Here is a 20,676-nt window from a genome sequence, read left to right as displayed (position 1 = left end):
ATCTCACTCCCTCTGCTCTAGCTAACTGGTGTCTGCTCTTGAACAACTGGACACCTTCCTGCCTCAGGACCTTTGCATGGGCTGGTCCTTCTGCCTGGAGTGCTCTTACTACAGACATCTTTTTTTTTCTGAGATGGAGTCTCAGTCTGTTACCCAGGCTGGAGTGTAGTGGCATGACCTCAGCTCACTGTAACCTCCACCTCCCAGGTTCAAGTGATTTTCATGCCTCAGCCTCCCAAGTAGTTGGGATTACAGGTGACTGCCACAACGCCCGGCTAAATTTTATATGTGTGTGTATATATATATATATATATTTTTTTTTTTTTTTTTCTTTTTTTGAGACGGAGTCTCACTCTGTCGCCCAGGCTGGAGTGTATTGGCATAATTTTGGCTTGCTGCCACCTCTGCCACCCGGGTTCAAGTGACTCTCCTGCCTCAGCCTCCTGAGTAGCTGGGATTACAGATGCCTGCCACTGTGCCCGGCTAATTTTTGTATTTTTAGTAGAGACGGAGTTTCACCATGTTGGCCAGGCTGATCTTGAACTCCTGACCTTGTGATCTACCTACCTTGGCCTCTCAAAGTGCTGGGATTATAGGTGTGAGCCACTGCGCCCGGCCTAAATTTTATATTTTTATTAGAGACAGGGTTTCATCATGTTGCCCAGGCTGGTCTCGAACTCCTGACCTCAAGTGATCTGCCCGCCTCGGCCTCCCAAAATGCTGGGATTACAGGTGTGAGCCACCGTACCCAGCCGCTTACCCCAGATATCTGCTCCCCTACCTTCTTCAAGTATCAAAGGCTACCCAGTAATCCTATAGGTTTGGTACAATTATTTCTTCCATTTGTGGAAATGTATTCTTTCCACAGAATAGGAAATTGAGGCTCAGAGAGATTAAGTCACTTGCCCAAGTTTATACATTTGGTTTACCATGAAATCCATATTAAAGAATCTTAGGCTACAGAAGGTAGCTCACACCTGCAATCCCAGCACTTTGGGAGGCCGAGGTGGGAGGATCACTTGAGCTGGAGAGGTCAAGGCTGCAGTGAGCTGTGATTGCTCCACCGTACTCCAGCCAGCCTGGGTGACAGAGGAAGGCCCTGCCTCAAAAAAAAAAAAAAAAAAAAAAGAAAGAAAAAAAAGGACTCCATTTGTTTTTGGGATGGAGGTTCGCTTTTGTTGCCCAGGCTGGGGAGTAAACGGCGCGATCTCCGCTCACAGCAACCTCTGCCTCCCAGGTTCAAACGCATCTCCTGCCTCAGCCTCCCGAGTAGCTGGGATTACAGGCATGCGCCACCACACCTGGCTAATTTTGCATTTTTAGTAGAGACAGGGTTTTACCATGTTGGCCAAGCTAATCTTGAACTCCTGACCTCAAGTGATCCGCCCACCTCAGCCTTCCAAAGTGTTAGGATTACAGGCGTGAGCCACCACACTTGGCCTCTAAAGAACCTTAATTTAATAAGAGATACACAACCTTAAAACTAACATTTCCCAATTGGTGGTTTTTTTATTTTTGTTTGTTTGTTTGAAGATTCTGAGGGTACAGAAAAGCTGGGCACTGCTGAATGCGTGTTGATTGAAAAATAATTATTAATTATCATAGTACCTAATTGTTTTTTTTTGAGATGAGGTGTTGCTGTGTTGCCCAGGCTGGTCTCAAACTCCTGAGCCAAAGCAACCCTCCCTCCTTGGCCATCCAAGTAGTTGGGATCACAGGTGTGTGCCATTGTATCTGGCCCTGACACTGATTAAGTATTTACTTGTGCTAGGCACCAAGGCCTCCTCTCACTTCTTTCTCACAATACCCTAACAAAGCCCTCACTTCAGAATGGGCAAGTGAGCACTGGCCAGGTTAATAACTTGCCTAAAGTTATCAAAGAAGTTGGGAGGCTGAGCTGTGAGTCTGCGCCCTGACTCTTTTTTTTTTTTTTTTTTTTTTTTTTTTTTTTTTTTGAGACGGAGTCTCGCTCTGTCGCCCAGGCTGGAGTGCAGTGGCGCGATCTCGGCTCACTGCAAGCTCTGCCTCCCGGGTTCACGCCATTCTCCTGCCTCAGCCTCCCGAGTAGCTGGGACTACAGGCGCCCACAACCGCGCCCGGCTAATTTTTTGTATTTTTAGTAGAGACGGGGTTTCACCGTGGTCTCGATCTCCTGACCTTGTGATCCGCCCGCCTCGGCCTCCCAAAGTGCTGGGATTACAGGCGTGAGCCACCGCGCCCGGCCGCGCCCTGACTCTTGATGCAATCCTGCAAGCAGGGAAAATGTGCTCAGCAGTATTTGAGGATGTCTGCATTCCTCGACCACACAGCAGCTGACGGCAGGGCCCCAGCAGGCAGGGTAAACAAGGTCATGGCACAGAGCGCTATCTGTCTGCACAGGCATGACAGTCATTCATTTATTCAATCAGTGAGCCCATCTCTGTGCCAGCTACTGGGATCCAGGGTGAGTCAGACCTGGCCCCTGCCCCTGAGGGGCTCAGGACCTCGGAGGGGAGGCAGGAGGGTGAATGCATAACAGGGTCTTGCTATGTTGGCCAGGCTGGTCTTGAACTCCTGGCCTCAAGTGATCCTCCTGCCTCAGACTCCCAAAGTACTGGGATTTTAGGCATGAGCCACTGTGCCCAGCATAAATGCATAGTTTTTGTTTTGTTTTGTTTTGTTTTTTTGAGATGGAGTCTCACTTTGTTGCCCAGGCTGGAGTGCTGTGGCACAATCTTAGCTCACTGCAGCCTCCACCTCCTGGGTTCAAGAGATCCTCCTGCCTCAGCCTTCTGAGCAGCTGGGATTACAGGCGGCTGCCACCACACCCAGCTAATTTTTGTATTTTTAGTAGTGACAGGGTTTTGCCATATTGTCCAGGCTGGTCTCGAACTCCTAACCTCAGGTGATCTGCAGGCCTCGGCTCCCCAAAGTGCTGGGATTACAGACGTGAGCCACCGCGCCCGGCCTGAATGCATGATTTTTATGTCATAAAAGCTATAACTGAGGTGCAGACAAAGTTGCCACAGTCGGCAGAATCTAAGGTGGCTTCCTAAGGAGGGGATTTTTGGGCTTCCCAGCATGAGCAGGAGAAACTGTCTGGTTGAACAGGAAGGGGTCATCCCAGTCCCCACAGCTGCTAGCATTTACTGGGAGCTGTCTACGTGCCAGGAGCTGTCTGAGGTATCTCACCCATGTGGATTCACTGACCCTTCCAATCCCAGTAGGAGGGTACTACTATGCCCATGTCACAGAAGAGGAGGCTAAGACTTAGAGGGGTTAAATAACTTGCCTAACCTCACACAGCTGTTGAGGGGATGGGACTGAGAGAGCAGAGATGGATCATAGGAGAATAGGGCTGCAGAGTCAGGGCCAGCTCTGGGTTTGCCTGTCCTCTTTCAGAACATTCTGGCATTGTTACTGCATTGTCATCTCTCCAGGCTCTGTCTCTGTCAATTAACATCTTTATTTTATTATTTTTTTATTATTATTTTTTTGAGACGGAGTCTCACCTGTCACCCAGGCTGGAGTGCAGTTGTGTGATCTTGGCTCACTGCAACCTCTGCCTCCCAGGTTCAAGCGATTCTCCTGCCTCAGCCTCCCCAGTAGCTGGAATAACAGGCATATGCCAACACATCTGGCTAAGTTTTATATTTTTAGTAGAGATGGGGTTTCACCATGTTGCCAGGCTTGTCTCGAACTCCTGACCTCAAGTGATCCACCCACCTGGGCCTCCCAAAATGTTGGGATTACAGGTGTGAGCCACAATGCCCGGCCTAAAATTTTTAAAACTCATAATAGCTAACAACCCTGAGCACTTAACATGACAAGCCAAGCTCTGTACTTAGTCCTTCTATTTTTTGTTTTTTGTTGTTGTTGTTGTTGTTGTTTTTTGTAGAGACAGGGTCTTGCTCTGTTGCCCAGGCTGGAGTGCAGTGGCGTCATCATGGCTCACTACAACCTCAAACTCCTGAGCTCAAGGGATCCTCCCACCTCAGCCTCCTGAGTAGCTGGGACTATAAGCAAGTACCACCATGCCCAGCTAATTAAAAAAAAATTTTTTTTAGAGTCAGGGTCCTGCTATGTTGCCCAGAGTGGTCTCAAACTCCTGGGCTCAAGTGATCCTGTAGCCTCGGCCTCCCAAAGTGCTGGGATTAGACATGAGCCACTGCACCCAGCTCTCCTGTTTTTTTCAGCATCTAAAACATCAGGAAATAAGGACTCTAACAGTCCTCGTCGCACAGAGGAAGGAAGTGAGGCTCAGAAAGGCTGGAGAACTTGCGCAGGGCCATGCAGCTGGGTAGGGAGCAGGACAGGGATTTGTGCCCAGGCCTCGTTGCCCCCAGAACCTGTGGAGCTCCAACCCTGCAGTGCCACCTTCCCACCTGTGTTGCTGAGTGGTGCCTTCAAACTGTTTGGACCAGACTCACAGGCACAAATACATTTCACATCACAAACCAGGCCACACTTGCATGTAGGCACACACAACTAAAATATTAATAACAGTGTCACAAACCAACGCTGCATCTTTCCACAAGCAACACACTCTGATGTTTGTTTTTTTTGTGTGTGATCTGCCCACTTGACCTCCCAAAGTGCTAGGATTACAGGCATGAGCCACCACACCTGCCCACTCCGATGTTTTCTAGTCTATTCTCTGATGATCCCAGCTCCAGGAATTTCTTCTACAGATCCATCCACATTCATATGAAATGTGTATGAACAGAATTATTCACATGCAGGCCGGGCGCAGTGGCTCATGCCTGTAATCCTAGCATTTTGGGAGGCCAAGGCAGGTGGATCGCTTGAACTCAGGAGTTCGAGACCAGTCTGGCCAACACGGAGAAACCATGTCTCTACTAAAAATATAAAAATTAGCCAGTTGTGGTGGCAGGCGCCTGTAATCCCAGCTACTTGGGAGGCTGAGGCAAGAGAATCGCTTGAACCCGGGAGATGGAGGTTGTGGTGAGCCAAGATGGCACCACTGCATTCCAGTCTGGGTGACAGAGTAAGACTCCGTCTCAAAAAAAAAAATTATTCATGTTCAGAGGAAAAGCCTCAAAATAACCCAAGAGTCAAATGATGGGAGACCAACTAAATAATCCATGGTATATACAATGGAATATTATGCAGCCAAATAAAACAATGAGGTACTGGTTGGGAAAATTCCAGAACGCATTGTTAAGTGAAAAGAGCAAAACATAAAACAATGTGGGTGAGAGGTGGGGGAGTGACACATGTTCTTTTGATGTGCTTGTAGCTGCATAAGGAAAAGCTGGGAACATGCACAAGAACTGATTAAGAAAGAGTGTTTTCCTGGCCACCTGGGAGTTTCTGGATCCTTTTCCTGCAGATAGCCCTAGGCAGGATGATCAGGGGAGAATTAGAAGTGAAACACAGTCAGGCATTGTGGCTTGTGCCTGTAATCCCAGTGCTTTGAGAGGCCAAGGTAGGAGGATCACTTGAGCCCAGGAATTTGAGATCAGCCTGGACAACATAGTGAGATCCTATCTCTACAAGTTTTTTTTAATTAGCTGGGTGTGGTGCACACGCCTGTAGTCCCAGCTATTCCGGAGACGGAGGTGGGGGTATTACTTGAGCCTGGGAGGTTGAAGCTGCCATAAGCTGTGATCATGCCACTGCACTACAGCCTGGGCAACAGAGTGAGACCCTGTCTAAAAAGAAAAAAACAGGTAGGTGTGGAACTCATAGTTTCCTTTTTCTTCTCTTGTCTTTTACTTTTTCCTTTTATAAATTGAGATAGGGTCTTGTCATGTTGCCCAGGCTGGTCTTGAACTCCTGGGCTCAGGCAATCTTCCCACCGTGGCCTCCCAAAGTGCTGTGATTACAGGCGTGAGCCACCGTGCCTGGCCTATTTTTTCATTTTAAATTACATAAAATAGAAATGGGGCAGGCACGGTGGCTCACGCCTATAATCCCAGCACTTTGGGAGGCCAAGGCCAGAGGATCACCTGAGGTCAGAAGTTCGAGATCAGCATGGCCAACATGGCAAAACCCCGTCTCTACTAAAAATACAAAAATTAGCTGGGCGTGGTGGCACGTGCCTGTACTCCCAGCTACTCGGGAGGCTGAGGCAGGAGAATCACTTGAAGCTGGGAGGCAGAGGTTGCAGTGACCTGAGACTGTGCCACTGCACTCCAGCCTGGGCAACAGAGCAAGACTACGTTTCGAATAAATAAATTAAATAAATAAATAAAATAAAATAAAATAAAATAGAAATGGGTTCTTGCTATGTTGCCCAGGCTGGTCTTGAACTCCTGGGCTCAAGTGATCTTCCCACCTCAGCCTCCCAAAGTGCTAGGATTATCAATATGAGCCACCATGCCTGGCCTGTTTTCCTTTTCGAATCAGTTTGATGTCTGAACCATGTAAGTAAAATCTTTAAAATCTAAGGCAGTCATATTCACCTAATTTGATTTTCTGGTGGCCACGTGTCCCCGAGGTCCTTACTTACCCAGAGCTGCCACGATGAGGAAGAAAGAGGCGGCCACGAGGAAGGCCACGTCGGGCTTAGTGTAGGAGAGCAGCTTCTGCAGCGTGGCCCCAGACGCCTGCTCGGGCGGTGGCAGGCCACTCCCAGGGAAGCCCTCGGCCTCAGTGGCCGCCCCTGGCTCCAGGGCCTGGGTGCTTGGTCGCACGGTGGACAGCAGCCACCAGAGCAGGAAGGATGCGCCAAGTGAAATGTACGTCCACACGAACAGGGCCCAGAACCAGGGGTCCCGGATGGGCCTGCGCACCTCTGAGAAGAGCAGCAGCTTCACCATGGCGTAGATGCCCACGAAGAGGCACACGAGGGTGATGACCAGCCACGAGGCCCGCAGCCGCCGGGGCCCCAGCGCACTGTTCTTGGCCACACCAATGGTGGCCCCCAGCAGCAGGCAGCTGCGGTACAGGCAGGCTGCCCAGAGGTCCAGCACCGAGTCAAAGATGTTGAAGTGGCGGATGTCCTCCAGAAGGCTGCGGTCCAGATGACTGAAGACATAGATGGCCGTGGTCACGCAGATGTCCACACTCATGAAGGCCAAAGTCACCACCACCGCCTTCCACAGCCGCATCCTGCTGGCTGAAGGTGGGCGGGTGCTGAGGGCCAGGTTGTAGCTCACGGGGGCAAGGCCATCATCGTCCACAGGGCGAGGCCAGGCCTATAGGGACAACAGCAAACATCAGCACAAGGGGTTCGGGTTTGCCACTCGCTGGCTGTGTGACCTTGAGAAAGTCACTTGACGTCTCTGAGCCTTCGTTTTCTCACCTGTAAAATGGCAATATCAACTTCCTGGGGTACTACGAAGATTCCACTCATTCAAGGGATACTTATTGAGTGCCCACTGTGGCCAGGCGCTGTTCTTTGTTTTTTGTGTCATGAACAAAAGTAACAAAGATCCCTGCTCTCCTGGAGATGACATACTCATGCAGGAGACAGATAATAAGGAAATGGGTCAGGCGAGGTGGCTCACGCCTGTAATCCCAGCACTTTGGGAGGCTGAGGTAGGTGGATCACCTGAGGTCAGGAATTTAAGAACAGACTGGGATGTGTGTATTGTGAGGCCAAGGTTGGAGGATCCCTTGAGGCTAGGAGTTGGAGAGCAGCCTGGGCAACAGGGTGAGACCCTGTCTTAAAAATAAATAAACAAATGAGTGTGGTAGCATGCTCCTGTAGTCCAAGCTACTTGGGAGGCCAAGACGGGGGGATCGCTTCAGCCTGGGAGTTCGAGGCTCTGGCTCCAGGGCCTGGGTACCTGGCCGCATGGTGGACAGCAGCCACCAGAGCAGGAAGCTACAGTGAGCTATGATCATGCCACTGCACTCCAGCCTTGGTGACAGCAAGATCCTATCTCTAAAAAAAAAAAAAAAAAAAAATTTTTTTTTTTTTTGAGACGGAGTTTCGCTCTTTTTGCCCAGGCTGGAGTGCAATGGCGTGATCTCGGCTCACTGCAGCTTCCACCTCCCAGGTTCAAGCGATTCTCCTGCCTCAGCCTCCCGAGTAGCTGGGATTACAGGCATGCGCCACCATGCCTGGCTAATTTTGTATTTTTAGTAGAGATGGGGTTTCTTCACGTTGGTCAGGCTGGTCTTGAACTCCTGACCTCAGGTGATCCACCCGCCTTGGCCTCCCAAAGTGCTGGGATTACAGGCATGAGCCACCGCGCCTGGCCTAAAAATTTTTTTTAGTTAAAAAAAAGAGGCCGGGCGCGGTGGCTCAAGCCTGTAATCCCAGCACTTTGGGAGGCCGAGACGGGTGGATCACGAGGTCAGGAGATCGAGACCATCCTGGCTAACACAGTGAAACCCCGTCTCTACTAAAAAATACAAAAAAAATAGCCGGGCAAGGTGGCGGGCGCCTGTAGTCCCAGCTACTCGGGATGCTCAGGCAGGAGAATGGCGCAAACCCGGGAGGCGGAGCTTGCAGTGAGCTGAGATCCGGCCAGTGCACTCCAGCCTGGGCGACAGCGCAAGACTCCGTCTCAATAAAAAAAAAAAAAAAAAAAAAAAAAAAGAGATAAGGGTTATGGCAGAAAAAAGAGGGGGGTGAACAGGATAGGGGTGAGGGAAGAGAGAGATCAATTTTATTTTTTTTATTTATTTTTTTGAGACAGAGTCTTGCTCTGTCGCCCAGGCTGGAGTACAGTGGTGCGATCTACAGGTACCCCACCACCATGCCCAGCTAACTTTTGTATTTTTTTAGGGGTTCCACCATGTTAGCCAGGCTGTTCTTAAACACCTGACCTCAAGTGATCCGCCTGCCTCGGTATCCCAAAGTGCTGGGAACATAGGCGTGAGCCACTGCGCCGGGCCAAAGATCAGTTTTAAATAGGGGGCCAGAGAAGACCTCGTTGGGTAGGTAACACTTGAGCAAGACTTGAAAGAGGTACGGAAGTCTGCCAAGTGGCTATCTGGGGAAAAGCACTTGGCACAGGTGAAACAGTGCCAGAGCCCCGAGGCAGGAGTAGCCCTTGGGAAGGCAGCAAGGCCCCATGAGGTCAGAGAGGGTGGGGAGCATCTGGAGCATTTTGCATTGATAATGAGAACGAAGCTGAGATAAGCAGAGTTTAATAAACAGCCTCTGTCTTTACTACCACTACTAATTTCTCTGAACCTGTTTCCTCATTCGCAAAATGTGAGTGTGAGGTTCAAGGTGTCAGTTCTGGGCAGAGTACCTGGTGCATAATTGCTGCTGATTGTAATCAACCATATACAGTGTGTGCTTAATAAATATCTGTCCACTTTTCTCCTCTCCACATCAGGCCTTCTATCTCTGCAACCCCAAATGAACTGTTTTGGTCTAAGAAAGAACTTCACAGCTGTTGGCGGGGGGGGGGTGGCTTGCAGGCCGCACAGCAATCCAGAAACCTTGGCATCTGTTTGGAAGTTTCCAGAACCTTTTCCTCCTGCCCAGGTTGGCCCTCGTGCCCAGCCCTAGGCCCCTTTGGTTTTCTGAATCTTGATGTCTGCTTTATCTAAGGCATCTCCTGGCACTGGGTCCCTCAGGACTCTCCCAGAGCTGCAGGGACACCTGGGAAGTGGGCCTAGAGGCCTGAGTTTGTGAGTGGGGCTTGTCCAGGGTAGGGTTAGGACCGGGCTGGGGGGTGTCCCTGGGTGCTACCTCCTGTCTCAGGTCCAGTCCTTCCTCCCCTGGGCCTTTTGTTTTCCCATCTGCAAAATGGGCTGAGCTCTAGATCCCCCAAGAGGAGGGGCGAGGGGCTGGGAGAAAGCGGGGATGACTGTGTCATGGCTGGGAAGGGGCCATCCTGAGAGAGATCCTTTCCCCAAAGCTCTGGCGCCCAGGTACACAAACCGCTCACATTATGGCATGATTGGAACCTCACACAATCCCACGAGGTCAGGGTTTCCATAGTCCCACTTACAGTTGGGGAAACTGAGGCACAGAGAGACAAAATCATCTGATCCAGACATTCAGCCAACAAGGGCCCAAGCCAGGACTTGAAGCAGTGAGTGCAGGACCCCAGCATCTGCCTCTCCACCTGTCCACTGCATGCCTGGCACACAGCAAGTGTCTAATAACTACAAGCAGACGGGGATGTAACACTGCACTTCCTGTGAGCCCTGCCCTGCGCCATGTGCTTCAAATTCAGGTGGCTCCACCTATTTAATCCTCACAGCGACTTTGTGAGATGTGCACTCTCATCCCTCCCACTTAACAGATGGAGAAACTGAGGACCAGAGAAGTGAAGATTGCCCAAGATTACACAGCTTCTGAATAGCAGAGCTGGGATGTGGACTCACAGGTGTCAGAGTCTAGAATCTGTGTTCTTCACCCCTAAACTAAGATAACATTCAATATAGAAAATGCTACCGGGGCCAGGCACGGTGGCTCACATCTCTTGGGAGGCCGAGATGGGCAGATTGCTTGAGTTCATGAGTTCGACTCCAGCCTGGGTAATGTGGCAAAATCCCGTTTCTACTAAAAATACAAAAATTAGCCGAGCATGGTGGCGCATGCCTGTAATCCCAGCAACTCAGGAGGCTGAGGCAGAAGAATCGCTTGAAACAGGGAGGTGGAGGTTGCAGTGAGCCGAGATCGCGCCACTGCACTCCAGCCTGGGTGACAGAGCGAAAGAAAATGCTACTGGGAAGTGTTCATCTAAGGAAAAGGGTTCCCAGCAGAGGGCTGGGCTGTGTGGCAGAGGTGATAAGACTGCTGAGGCTAATTGCTGGCAATGACAGCAGCTGGTGTGAGCTGACACTGGCTCTAGGCACTTACATGCATCAGCACTCACCACAGCTCTATGAAGTAGGTCCTATCATTATCCCCATTTTACAGTTAGGAAAACTGAGGAACAGAGAGAGAGGTTAAGTGACCTGCCCTGGGTCACACAAGCTAGGAAGTGACCAAGCTGGGATGTGAACCCTGGCCATTGAGTTCCAAAATCTGTACTCTCAACTCCAGAGCTCCAATCCTTCAAAACAGCCTCTCCAGGAGGTAGGCACAACCCCTACTGATTCTGAGAAGGGGTCTGAGATGCAGAGGGGGAATGGAGTGGGGGAATATAACGACCCCCAAGCCTGGGCCCTGCTTTCACCCCCGCACGTCCAGGCACACTGAAGCCCATCACAGAGATGACAGTTGCTTAGTCAGCAGCTGCCCCTCCAAAGATGGTCAGGGCCGAGCAGGGTCAAGGGCAGGGGGAAGTGGTAGGATGGTTGGACACCCCCAGCCCAGGTCCTCGCTCCCTCCCCAGCCCTGCCTGTGCTGCCCACGCAGGCTCTTGTCTGCTGCAATGCAGAGGCCATGGGGAGCGAGCGAGTGGGTGAGCTCCAGTCGGAGCCCAGGGAGGGAAGCTCCTGGCCCGGTGCCATTCCAGGCCTCCCAGCCAAGCCACTGCCATCTGCACCAGGTGCTGCCAGCCGCCTCAGCTGCTGCTTTCCTCGTGGTGGGCACATGGGGTCCCTCAGTCCCCAGAAAGGGGCTGGGGCTCAGAAGTGGAAAAGGAGGCAGATCCACAAGAGACTCAAAAGCTGGACAGCAGCCCAGGGGCTTGGCTGACTCTCCCAACTTGACTCCCAGCCTCTGGGGGAGTTCCTTCCCCATCCCCTGACAGCCCAGGGTACCAGTCATGCCCCCCACCTCCAGGAGCCTATTTATCTTCATCAGAGTAAACAAAATTTCAAACACCCATATCACAGACCACCAAAGCCACATTTTGCAGATGGGGAAACTGAGGCCCAGAGAGGGAGGGGGTGAGGCTTGTCTCAGGTCATCCAGCAGGCTGGGGCAGAGCAGTGCTAGCACCTGAGTCCCTGCCCCCAAGCACTAGTCCTTCTACCACAGGCTCCCAGCAGAGTGGAATCCAGCCCCCGGTCGGGTTACAGTCCTCGGTGGGGACAGTTACTCCGTTATTTTTGAAGCTACTGGGCAGAAGTGTGACCACCAGCCAAGGCTGCTTAGAGGCCCGTCCCCGCTCTCCATCTGCCTGACTCAGAGGATGCGCTGGGCTTGGCCAGGGGGAGCTAGAGGGCAAATTGTGAGCACATGGGTGACCTGCTTGGCCCGAGGGACAAGGACAAGGACAAGGTGGTGGCCAGAACAGGCCCCGCCTAGAACGAGACAAGGCCCAGGAAGACACGGGTGGCTCGCCCTGACTCCGCGCACTAAAAAATGGCACAGGATAAGCAAGTGGCCCTGTCTCCACCAGGGGTCTTGTCAAAGGCTTTTCTTCCCAGGATAGGAGATGTTGGTTGGGGTATCTCCAGGCGTCAGCTGCAGAGAAGGCCAGAAGACGATAGATAGCAGTTATTATGACACTGCAACAGAGACCCTTTGCAGAGAAGGCCAAGAGACAATAGATAAAAGTTATTATGACGCTGCAACAGAGACCCTTCACCGGGCCCTACTATGTGCCTGGCACCTCCCAATGCAGCCAGGCCTCCCCACTTCCCTGGGAGGACCCTGTGGTCATCAGCTTCGTTTTACAGCTAGGGAGAAAGAAGAGGTTAAGTGACATGAAGAAAAAGGACGAAGGCAGGATGGAGACCCGCATCCAGGTTCTCCAGGGTCTCCAGGATAGAGACTCGGGGGAGGGCCTGCCCAGGCTATTCACCACTGCAAGAAAAGGGGCCAAAGAACTTGGGTGGCCCAGTGGCCTCAGTTCACCCCTGACATGGTGAGCTTTTCACCCCGGCATGGGCCCAGACCTGGACAAGCCCATTCCATTCGCTGCGCAGCAAAGCACTGGCTGATGGAGGCCCGCTGGGTGTGAGGGCGTGACTGTGGGGGTCTCTGGCTCTGGGGCAGGACCGGGCTGGGTCTGCATGGGTCCATCCTGATTTCATCCCTGCTGAACCTCCCGCAGCCCACGTGGGGCCCAGCCTCACTCTGGGACTTGAGAAGCTGTCTCAGGTGCTCTCAGCTCTAGGAGAGGCAAAGAGAGGTGCCAGGTGCCCTCCCTCCAAGCCTCCTCTTGTCACCTGGCCCTGCCCCATCCGGAAAAGGGGAATGGAAGCCACTCCATCTCCAGGGGGTAGGGCAGAGGCGGGGATCCTGTCAGCCCAGCTTAAAGCTGTCTCAGTTAATGTCAGGCCGGGGGAGGAGGCTTTTTTTTTTTTTTTTTTTTTTTTTTTTTACAGAGGCCCAGAAATAAAGGAGGCTCCCCTGGGAACCTGCAGGCCTCACTGCCAGGGTGGATGGTGGGGAGCAGCGGCAGCCCATTGGCCTGCTGGGGAGACTGAGGAAAGGGCTTTGCCCAGGTCAGCAGGCACAGGCCAGATCCCCAGGTTTCTGCCAAAGCCTTGGTGCTCAGGATTCCTGGGAAGCCCGACATGGACAGTAGGAGCCCTCAGAAGACCCGCCAGTCCCGTCCTGGGGGAATAACAGCCATCCCAGGATCCTCCTACACCTCCCATATTTTCCAAGAGGCAGCGGCGCCTGTGGGGGTTAAAAAAAATGGCAACATTCGCCCTGCGGGCGCGTAAAGGATGCTGCAGGGATGGGGGCTGGGAGCTGCGGCTGCGGGCGCCGGGAGGGCTCCAGGGAGACTCCCACCTTCAACGGAGATGCCTACTCCCACCGAGGCAGGGGTGCCCAGACGCCCCCCAACCCGTGCCTGGCCTGGCACCCTGGCCTGGAAAGGTCCCAAAACCAGGGGTCCAGGGTGTCTTGCCCTTACCTGTTACCTGGCACCAGGTGAGCTGTGGGAGGGGGCGCGCAGCAGGATCGGGTCTGTGGTGCAGGTTCCGCGCTGCTCATTGGAGACTGCGCCGGACGCGGTGCTCGCTCCGCTCTTCCCGCTGCTCCTCCCCGCCTCCCGCCCGCGCTGCGCCGCTGCAAGGTCGGAGCTGAGCCTGGCGTGCGCTGAGACCGGCTGACGGACGGGGCGGGGCCTAAGGGACGGAGGGGGCGGGGATCCTGGGACAGGGACCGGCAGGGCCTCCCGGGAGGGGCGGGGCCTCATGAGGAGTGGGCGGGCTCTTCTGGACGGGGCGGGGCTCCCGGGGAGGGGGATGGCGAAGCCTCCGGGTGGGGCGGGGCCTCCTGGGGGCGGGGCCAAAGCTGGCCACCTGCTCACCTGTGGCAAACTCCTCCCACATCTGACCAGCCAGGCCCTCCACACTGCGCGCTCCTCACCTGGAGCCACAGGCCCATCCTGAGGGGGCGGAAATGGTTTCACCTGAAGGAGGTCCGCTTTTTAACTGGTCTTTTTCCCTGGAGGGACAGCTAGCCAGTCCAGGAGGGTGGGTTATGGTCCTCATTCATTCACTCATTCTTTCATTTATTCACCCAACAGATATTTATTCAGTGCCTGCGTCATGCCATATGCTCTTTTAAGCATCTGAAATTAAACAATTAACAAAACAAGATCCTGGCCCTTCTGGAGCTGACATTCTAGTGAGGGTGTCAGACAACATATACAAGCAAATGAGATATATTGGAAGGGACTACATTTTACGGAGAAAATTAGTACAAGATCGGGGATCCGGGGCATTGGAGAGGGGAGGCAGCGATATGTCCTCAGCGACTGCCAGGTGCTGGGAACACAGCTGTGTGTGAAAAGACAGAAAACTCCCAGCCTTCATGGCGTGAAGGGGACAGAACATCAGCAAGTAAGTGCATAAGCCCATTCAGGTACTGGGTGCAGTAAAATAAATAAAACTGGCTGGGCGCGGTGGCTCACACCTGTAATCCCAGCACTTTGGGAGGCCGAGGCGGGCAGATCACGAGGTCAGGAGATCGAGACCATCCTGGCTAACATGGTGAAACCCCGTCTCTACTAAAAATACAAAAAAATTAGCCGGGCGTGGTGGCGGGCGCCTGTAGTCCCAGCTTCTCGGTAGGCTGAGGCAGGAGAATGGCATCGACCCGGGAGGCGAGGGAGCTTGCAGTGAGCAGAGATCGCGCCACTGCACTCCAGCCTGGGCTACAGAGCGAGACTCCGTCTCAAAAATAATAATAATAAAATAAAAATAAATTAAAAAATAAATAAAAAATAAATAAAACTGTGTAAGTGAAAGGTGAGAAGGCGTGAGCCATGGGGAGGGAAGAACATCCTATGCTAAGGCCTGCAAGTTCAAAGGCTCTGAGGTGGGAACCAGCTTGGCCACCTGAGGACCAGAAAAGGGTCCATGGGTCCTGAACCATGGGAAGTGGGGAGTGGGCTTACGGCCCAGAGGGACAGCATGTGAGGCGAGAACTGCCCACATCCCCGGATCCTCTAATCAGGGGCTTTTTTTCCTGAGACAGAGACTCCAGAATGGAGTGCAGTGGCAAGTTAGCTCACTGCAGCCGCCGCCTCCCAGCTTCGAGTGATTCTCCTGCCTCAGCTTCCCGAGTAGCTGGGATTACAGGTGTCCACCACCACGACTGGCTAATTTTTGTATTTCTAGTAGAGATGGGGTTTAGTCATGTTGGCCGGGCTCGTCTCAAACTCCTGACCTCAAGTGATCTGCCCTCCTCGTCCTCCCAGTGCTGGGATTAGAGGTGTGAGCCACACATGCCCAGCCCTCTCTGAATTGGAAATGTCCTCTGCTATTTGGTGGGACAGCTTCTTTGGAGGGGAATTTGTTCAGAACTTACAACACTATGTTGTTGTTTTTTTTAACCCAGAAGGAATTTCCTGTACAGATACACCTGTGCAGGGGAGCTAAGGTACTAGCTTAAAGGTAGTTACTACAGGAGCAAAAGTCTGGAAATAACCTAAATACCCTTCCACAGGGAACTGGCCACATAATTAGAGAACACCTGTTCAACAGAATACTCTGTAGCAGGAAAAAAAAATAGAAGATATAGAGTTATATAAAGGTATGGAATGACCTCCTAAATGTATTAAGTAAAAACCAAGGAGAGAATAAAGTTGAACCATGTTACTATTTGTGCAAAAACAAAGGCAAATATCTAATTGTACTTGAAGACGATATTTTGGATGGACTGTCCAAAAAGCAGGAGTCGCTCAGAGCTGGGCTCTGTCATTTATGCTGTGTGACCTTAAAGAGGTGACTTTGCCTATATGAGCCTGTTTTCTCATCAGAGAAATGGGGTAATAAAGATATCGACTGCATCAGTTAAAGGTAAAATGTGACAAGGCCAGTGAGGGCAGCCCCTGGCATGTGATAAACTTTCAGTAAAGGAAAACAAGGATTATTTTTAGGAGAGATGGGATGACTGAACCTTTAGGTAACTATTAGCATAGTATAGCAAAAATCAACAGGAGCTGTCAGAAATGTGAAACGGACAGAAACAAGTCGGCCTCATTACATGCCATTTCTTCACATGGATGTTGCTTTCCAGTGATCAAGTTTGCAAGCTCTCCAGTCTCTCATTCCTTTGTACCTTTTTTTTTTTTTTTTGACGGAGTCTCGCTCTAACATCCAGGCTCACTGCAGCCTCCGCCTCCCAGGTTCAAGCAATCTTCTCACCTCAGCCTCCCGAATAGCTGGGATTACAGGTATGCACCAACACGCCCAGCTGACTTTTCTACTTTTAGTAGAGACAGGGTTTCACCATGTTGACCAGGCTGGTCTCGAACTCCTGACCTCAGGTGATCCACCCGCCTTGGCCTCCCACGGTGCTGGGATTACAAGCACCAGCCACGGCACCCAGCCTCTCTGTACCTTTGCATAGCTTGTCACCTCTGCCAAGGATGGGCTTCTCAAATCCTGGCCACTGCATCCCTTTTACATATCTGGCCCACTCTCCTTGCACTTGAAACAATCTTAGAATGAGAGCTTGGTGAGGCGGGGAAGGTAAGTTGCAATGCCAGGTGCACTGCAGGAGGCTGTCAGCCTTGTGACAAGGGGAGGGTGAAACAGGCGAGGCACAGGTGAGTGGGGCACCGGTCACTGCCTTCCCAGCATCCTTTCCACCCCCGCCCCCTGCTGTGTGGCAGCCAAGTGGCTTGAGTGGTCCCATTGAATCCCCAGCCTAGTCATAGAGACTGGCTCTGGTAAACTTGGACTAAGAACCATTGTGTGAGTGACTGCTAATGGATACAGTGTCTTTTTGGGTAAGGAATGTTCTAAAAGTTGATTGTGGTGATGGTTGTACAACTCTGTGAATATACTAAAAACTCTTTTTTTTTTTTTTTTTTTTGTGGAGACGGAGTCTTGCTCTGTTGCCCAGGCTGGACTGCAGTGGCCGGATCTCAGCTCACTGCAAGCTCCGCCTCCCGGGTTTACGCCATTCTCCTGCCTCAGCCTCCCGAGCAGCTGGGACTACAGGCGCCCGCCACCTCGCCCAGCTAGATTTTTGTATTTTTTAGTAGAGACAGGGTTTCACCGTGTTAGCCAGGATGGTCTCGATCTCCTGACCTCGTGATCCGCCCGTCTCGGCCTCCCAAAGTGCTGGGATTACAGGCTTGAGCCACCGCGCCCGGCCACTAAAAACTCTTGAATTGTACACTTTAATTTGGTGAATTGTATGGTATGTCAAGTATATCTCAAAAAAGCTATTATTACAAAAAGAAGGCCAGGCAACTGGCTTATGCCTGTAATTCCAGCACTTTGGGAGACCCAGTTGCTACAAACAATTTAAAAAATTAGCTGGGTATGGTGGCACACGCCTGTAGTCCCAGCTACTCAGGAGGCTGAGGTGGGAGGATTGCTTGAACCTGGGTTGTTGAGGCTGCAGTGAGCTGTGTTCATACCACTGAACTCCAGCCTGGGCGACACACCCTGTCTCAAAAAAAAAAAAAAGAAAAAAATAAAGAAAAAACACTCCATGCCATATGCCATCAAGGAAATGCAAATTAAAACAGCAATGTGGTATCAATACACACATCCTAGAATAGCTGAGATCTGGAGCACTGACAACACCAAACTCTGTCAACGATGAGGAGCAACAGGAACCCTCATTCATCACTGCGGGGGATGCAAAACAGTACAGTCAGGGAGGAAGGCAGTTCGGCAGGTTTTTTTATAAAACTAACTATATTCTTACTACATGATCAAGCAATCACACTTCGTGATATTTACCCAGAGGAATTAAACATTTACGTCTACAGAAACACCTGTCCACAGATGTTTATAGAAGCTTTATTATTATTACTTTTGCGATGGAGTCTCACTCTGTCTCCCAGGCTGGAGTGCAATGGCATGAACTCAGCTCACTGCAACCTCCACCTCCCAGGGTCAAGCGATTCTCCTGCCTCAGCCTCCTGATCAGCTGGGATTACAGGAGCCTGCCACCATGCCCGGCTAATTTATTTATTTTTTTGAGATGGAGTCTCACTCTGTCACCCAGGCTGGAGGGCAGTGGTGTGATCTCGGCTCACTGCAACCTCCATCTCCTAGGCTCCAGTGACTCTCCTGCCTCAGCCTCCCGAGTACCAGGGATTACAGGGGCACGCCACCATGCCTGGCTAATTTTTGTATTTTTAGTAGAGATGAAGTTTCACCATGTTGGCCAGGCTGGTCTCGAACTCCTGACCTCAGGTGATCCGCTGGCCTCAGCCTCCCAAAGTGCTAGGATTACAGGCGTGAGCCACCATGCCTGGCCTCTATGTCAATTTTTTTTTTTTTTTTTTTTTTTGAGACGGAGTCTCGCTCTGTCGCCCAGGCTGGAGTGCAGTGACCAGATCTCCGCTCACTGCAAGCTCCGCCTCCCGCGTTCGCGCAATTCTCCTGCCTCAGCCTCCCGAGCAGCTGGGACTACAGGCGCCCGCCACCTCGCCCGGCTTATTTTTTTTGTATTTTTAGTAGAGACGGGGTTTCACCGTGTTAGCCAGGATGGTCTCGATCTCCTGACCTCGTGATCCGCCCGTCTCGGCCTCCCGAAGTGCTGGGATTACAGGCTTGAGCCACCGCACCCGGCCTCTGTGTCAATTTTTAAAGTATGTGTATATATACACATATACAAACATATACATTTGATTACACATTCATGTACATACATTCACATACACATATACGTGCCACTCTGGAATCAGAATACTCTAATTCCAGAGCGTTCTAATTCTGGTTCTGCTATTCACTAGGTTTATGACTCTAGATAGGTTCCTATACCACTGAGCCTCAGTTTCCTTATCTGTAAAATGGGGATAATAATACCTTAAGCAGTCAGCAAAGATGTCAGTGCTGGCTGGCAGCACACGTTGATTCAGTACTTTCTGGTAAATATTCTTCTCGCTGCTGCTCCCTGTGGTGACTGAGCCCAGAGTGTCTAGAAGGGGGAGGGGGTCCATGGAGAGGGCCAATCTAAACTGATTAGCAGGCCGGGCGCTGTGGTCTCAGTTCCAGACCAGCCTGGCCAACATGGCGAAATCTCGTTTCTACTAAAATACAAGAACTTTGGGAGGCCGAGGCCGAGGCGGCTGGATCACGAGGTCAGGAGATTGAGACCATCCTGGCTAACACGGTGAAACCCTGTCTCTACTAAAAATACAAAAAAAAAAAAAAAAAAAAAAAAAAAAATTAGCCGGGCGTGGTGGGGGGCGCCTGTAGTCCCAGCTACTCAGGAGGCTGAGGCAGGAGAATGGTGTGAACCCGGGAGGCGGAGCTTGCAGTGAGCCGAGATTGCGCCACTGCACTCCAGCCAGGGCGACAGACTAAGACTCCGTCTCAAAACAAACAAACAAACAAACAAAAAACAAAAAAATTAGCTGGGCGTGGTGGCGCGTGCCTATAATCCCAGCTACTCGGCGAGGCTGAGGCAGGAAAATTGCTTGAATCCGGGAGGCAGAGGTTGCAGTGAGCCGAGATAGCGCTACTGCACTACAGCCTGGGTGAAATTCCATCTCAAAAAATAAATAAGTAAATAAATAAACTGATACATAGTACACGCTCATCTTGCAAACTGCTGCAAAGGGAGAGGGGGTGAGGATGGGGTGGGGTACTGCATGTGCCAGGCCTGCCTGGTGGCTGGCTGGGGAGCCGACCTGCTCTGGGCCTCCTGGGGAAAAAGGGCAGTTAGGCGGGTAATGACCACTGAGCAGGAGAAATGGATCCTTTCCTAGATAGCAGGGCCTCTCGCTATCACTGGGCAATCAAGACGACTGTAAAACTTTAAACACCTTCTCGGGCCGGGCAGCTCTGCACGAGAAAACCCCAAATCCCACATACTCCCACCACTCCCAGAAGCCCTGTGGTGGTGAACTGGGGAACTCAGAGGGCAGGCTGTTGGGTTCAAACGCCATATTTGTCCCTTACTGGATGTGTGACCTGCGGTGGGTCCCTGTGCCTCTCTGGGTCTCAGTTTCCCCATCTGTAACACGGCGATGTAATAGTACCTAGCTCAAAGGTTTAATGCTGGCAGATCACTGAGCAAAGGTGCGGGGACGGAAGAGGCTCGGTCTGCAGGACTTGTCATTTGTTGGCCGCGGTGAGACCACGCCCCGTCGCCATCCCACATCTGACCCCGCCCTCCCGCGTCCATTGGGAACGCCACCGGAAGTAACGCGAGGCGGAACGTTTTAGCGGAGACACTCACTGGAGCAATCTGAGGTACTCCAAGGGACTGTGGCGGAGGGACCGGAAGCGCCAGGCAGGGACCCGGGGTAGATGCTAAATCCAAACTCAAACGCACAGGTCTGGATGATTGAAGCAGCGGCGGGAACTAGTAGGACCTCCGAGCTCTTTAAACTGTCCTCAGCCTTCCCCGTGGGCTCGGCCGGTTCTCCACAGGCTCCGAGCAGAAAAGGGGCCGACGTTTAAGTCAAAGGCCTTGGGGCTCCGAGTCCCTCCCTCTCCCCGTCCTGTGAACGCGCGACCCAGTTCAGCTGTCTGTAAAGTGGA

The 20,676-nt window shown here is 51.8% G+C and overlaps 1 protein-coding gene across 9 annotated transcripts in view; it reads right to left on the bottom strand.

Annotated features, from left to right (window-relative positions):
* The window catches only part of LOC105494193 (ATP binding cassette subfamily B member 9), a 55,824-nt gene extending 35,377 nt beyond the window's left edge, over window positions 1-20,447 (bottom strand). For 3 of the 9 annotated variants that reach the window (XM_071070876.1, XM_071070874.1, XM_071070878.1), the window contains exons 1-3: window positions 14,022-14,565; window positions 13,623-13,836; window positions 6,455-7,142 (exon numbers count right to left, since the gene is read on the bottom strand). In XM_071070876.1, the coding sequence (XP_070926977.1) occupies window positions 6,455-7,055 (601 nt within the window). In that variant the 5' untranslated portion in view covers window positions 7,056-7,142; window positions 13,623-13,836; window positions 14,022-14,565. Of the gene's footprint in view, window positions 1-6,454; window positions 7,143-13,622; window positions 13,837-14,021; window positions 14,568-20,171; window positions 20,306-20,371 lie in introns of those variants that run through there. The other 6 variants (XM_071070872.1, XM_071070873.1, XM_071070877.1 and 3 more) reach the window with 6 other exon arrangements.
* Between the last annotated feature and the right edge of the window lie 229 nt (window positions 20,448-20,676).

Source organism: Macaca nemestrina, chromosome 10 (genome assembly GCF_043159975.1).
Source record: "Macaca nemestrina isolate mMacNem1 chromosome 10, mMacNem.hap1, whole genome shotgun sequence".
NCBI classification, from domain to species: domain Eukaryota; kingdom Metazoa; phylum Chordata; class Mammalia; order Primates; family Cercopithecidae; genus Macaca; species Macaca nemestrina.
Note: the sequence above shows the minus strand (reverse complement) of the source record. Positions and strands in the feature narration are given on the sequence as shown.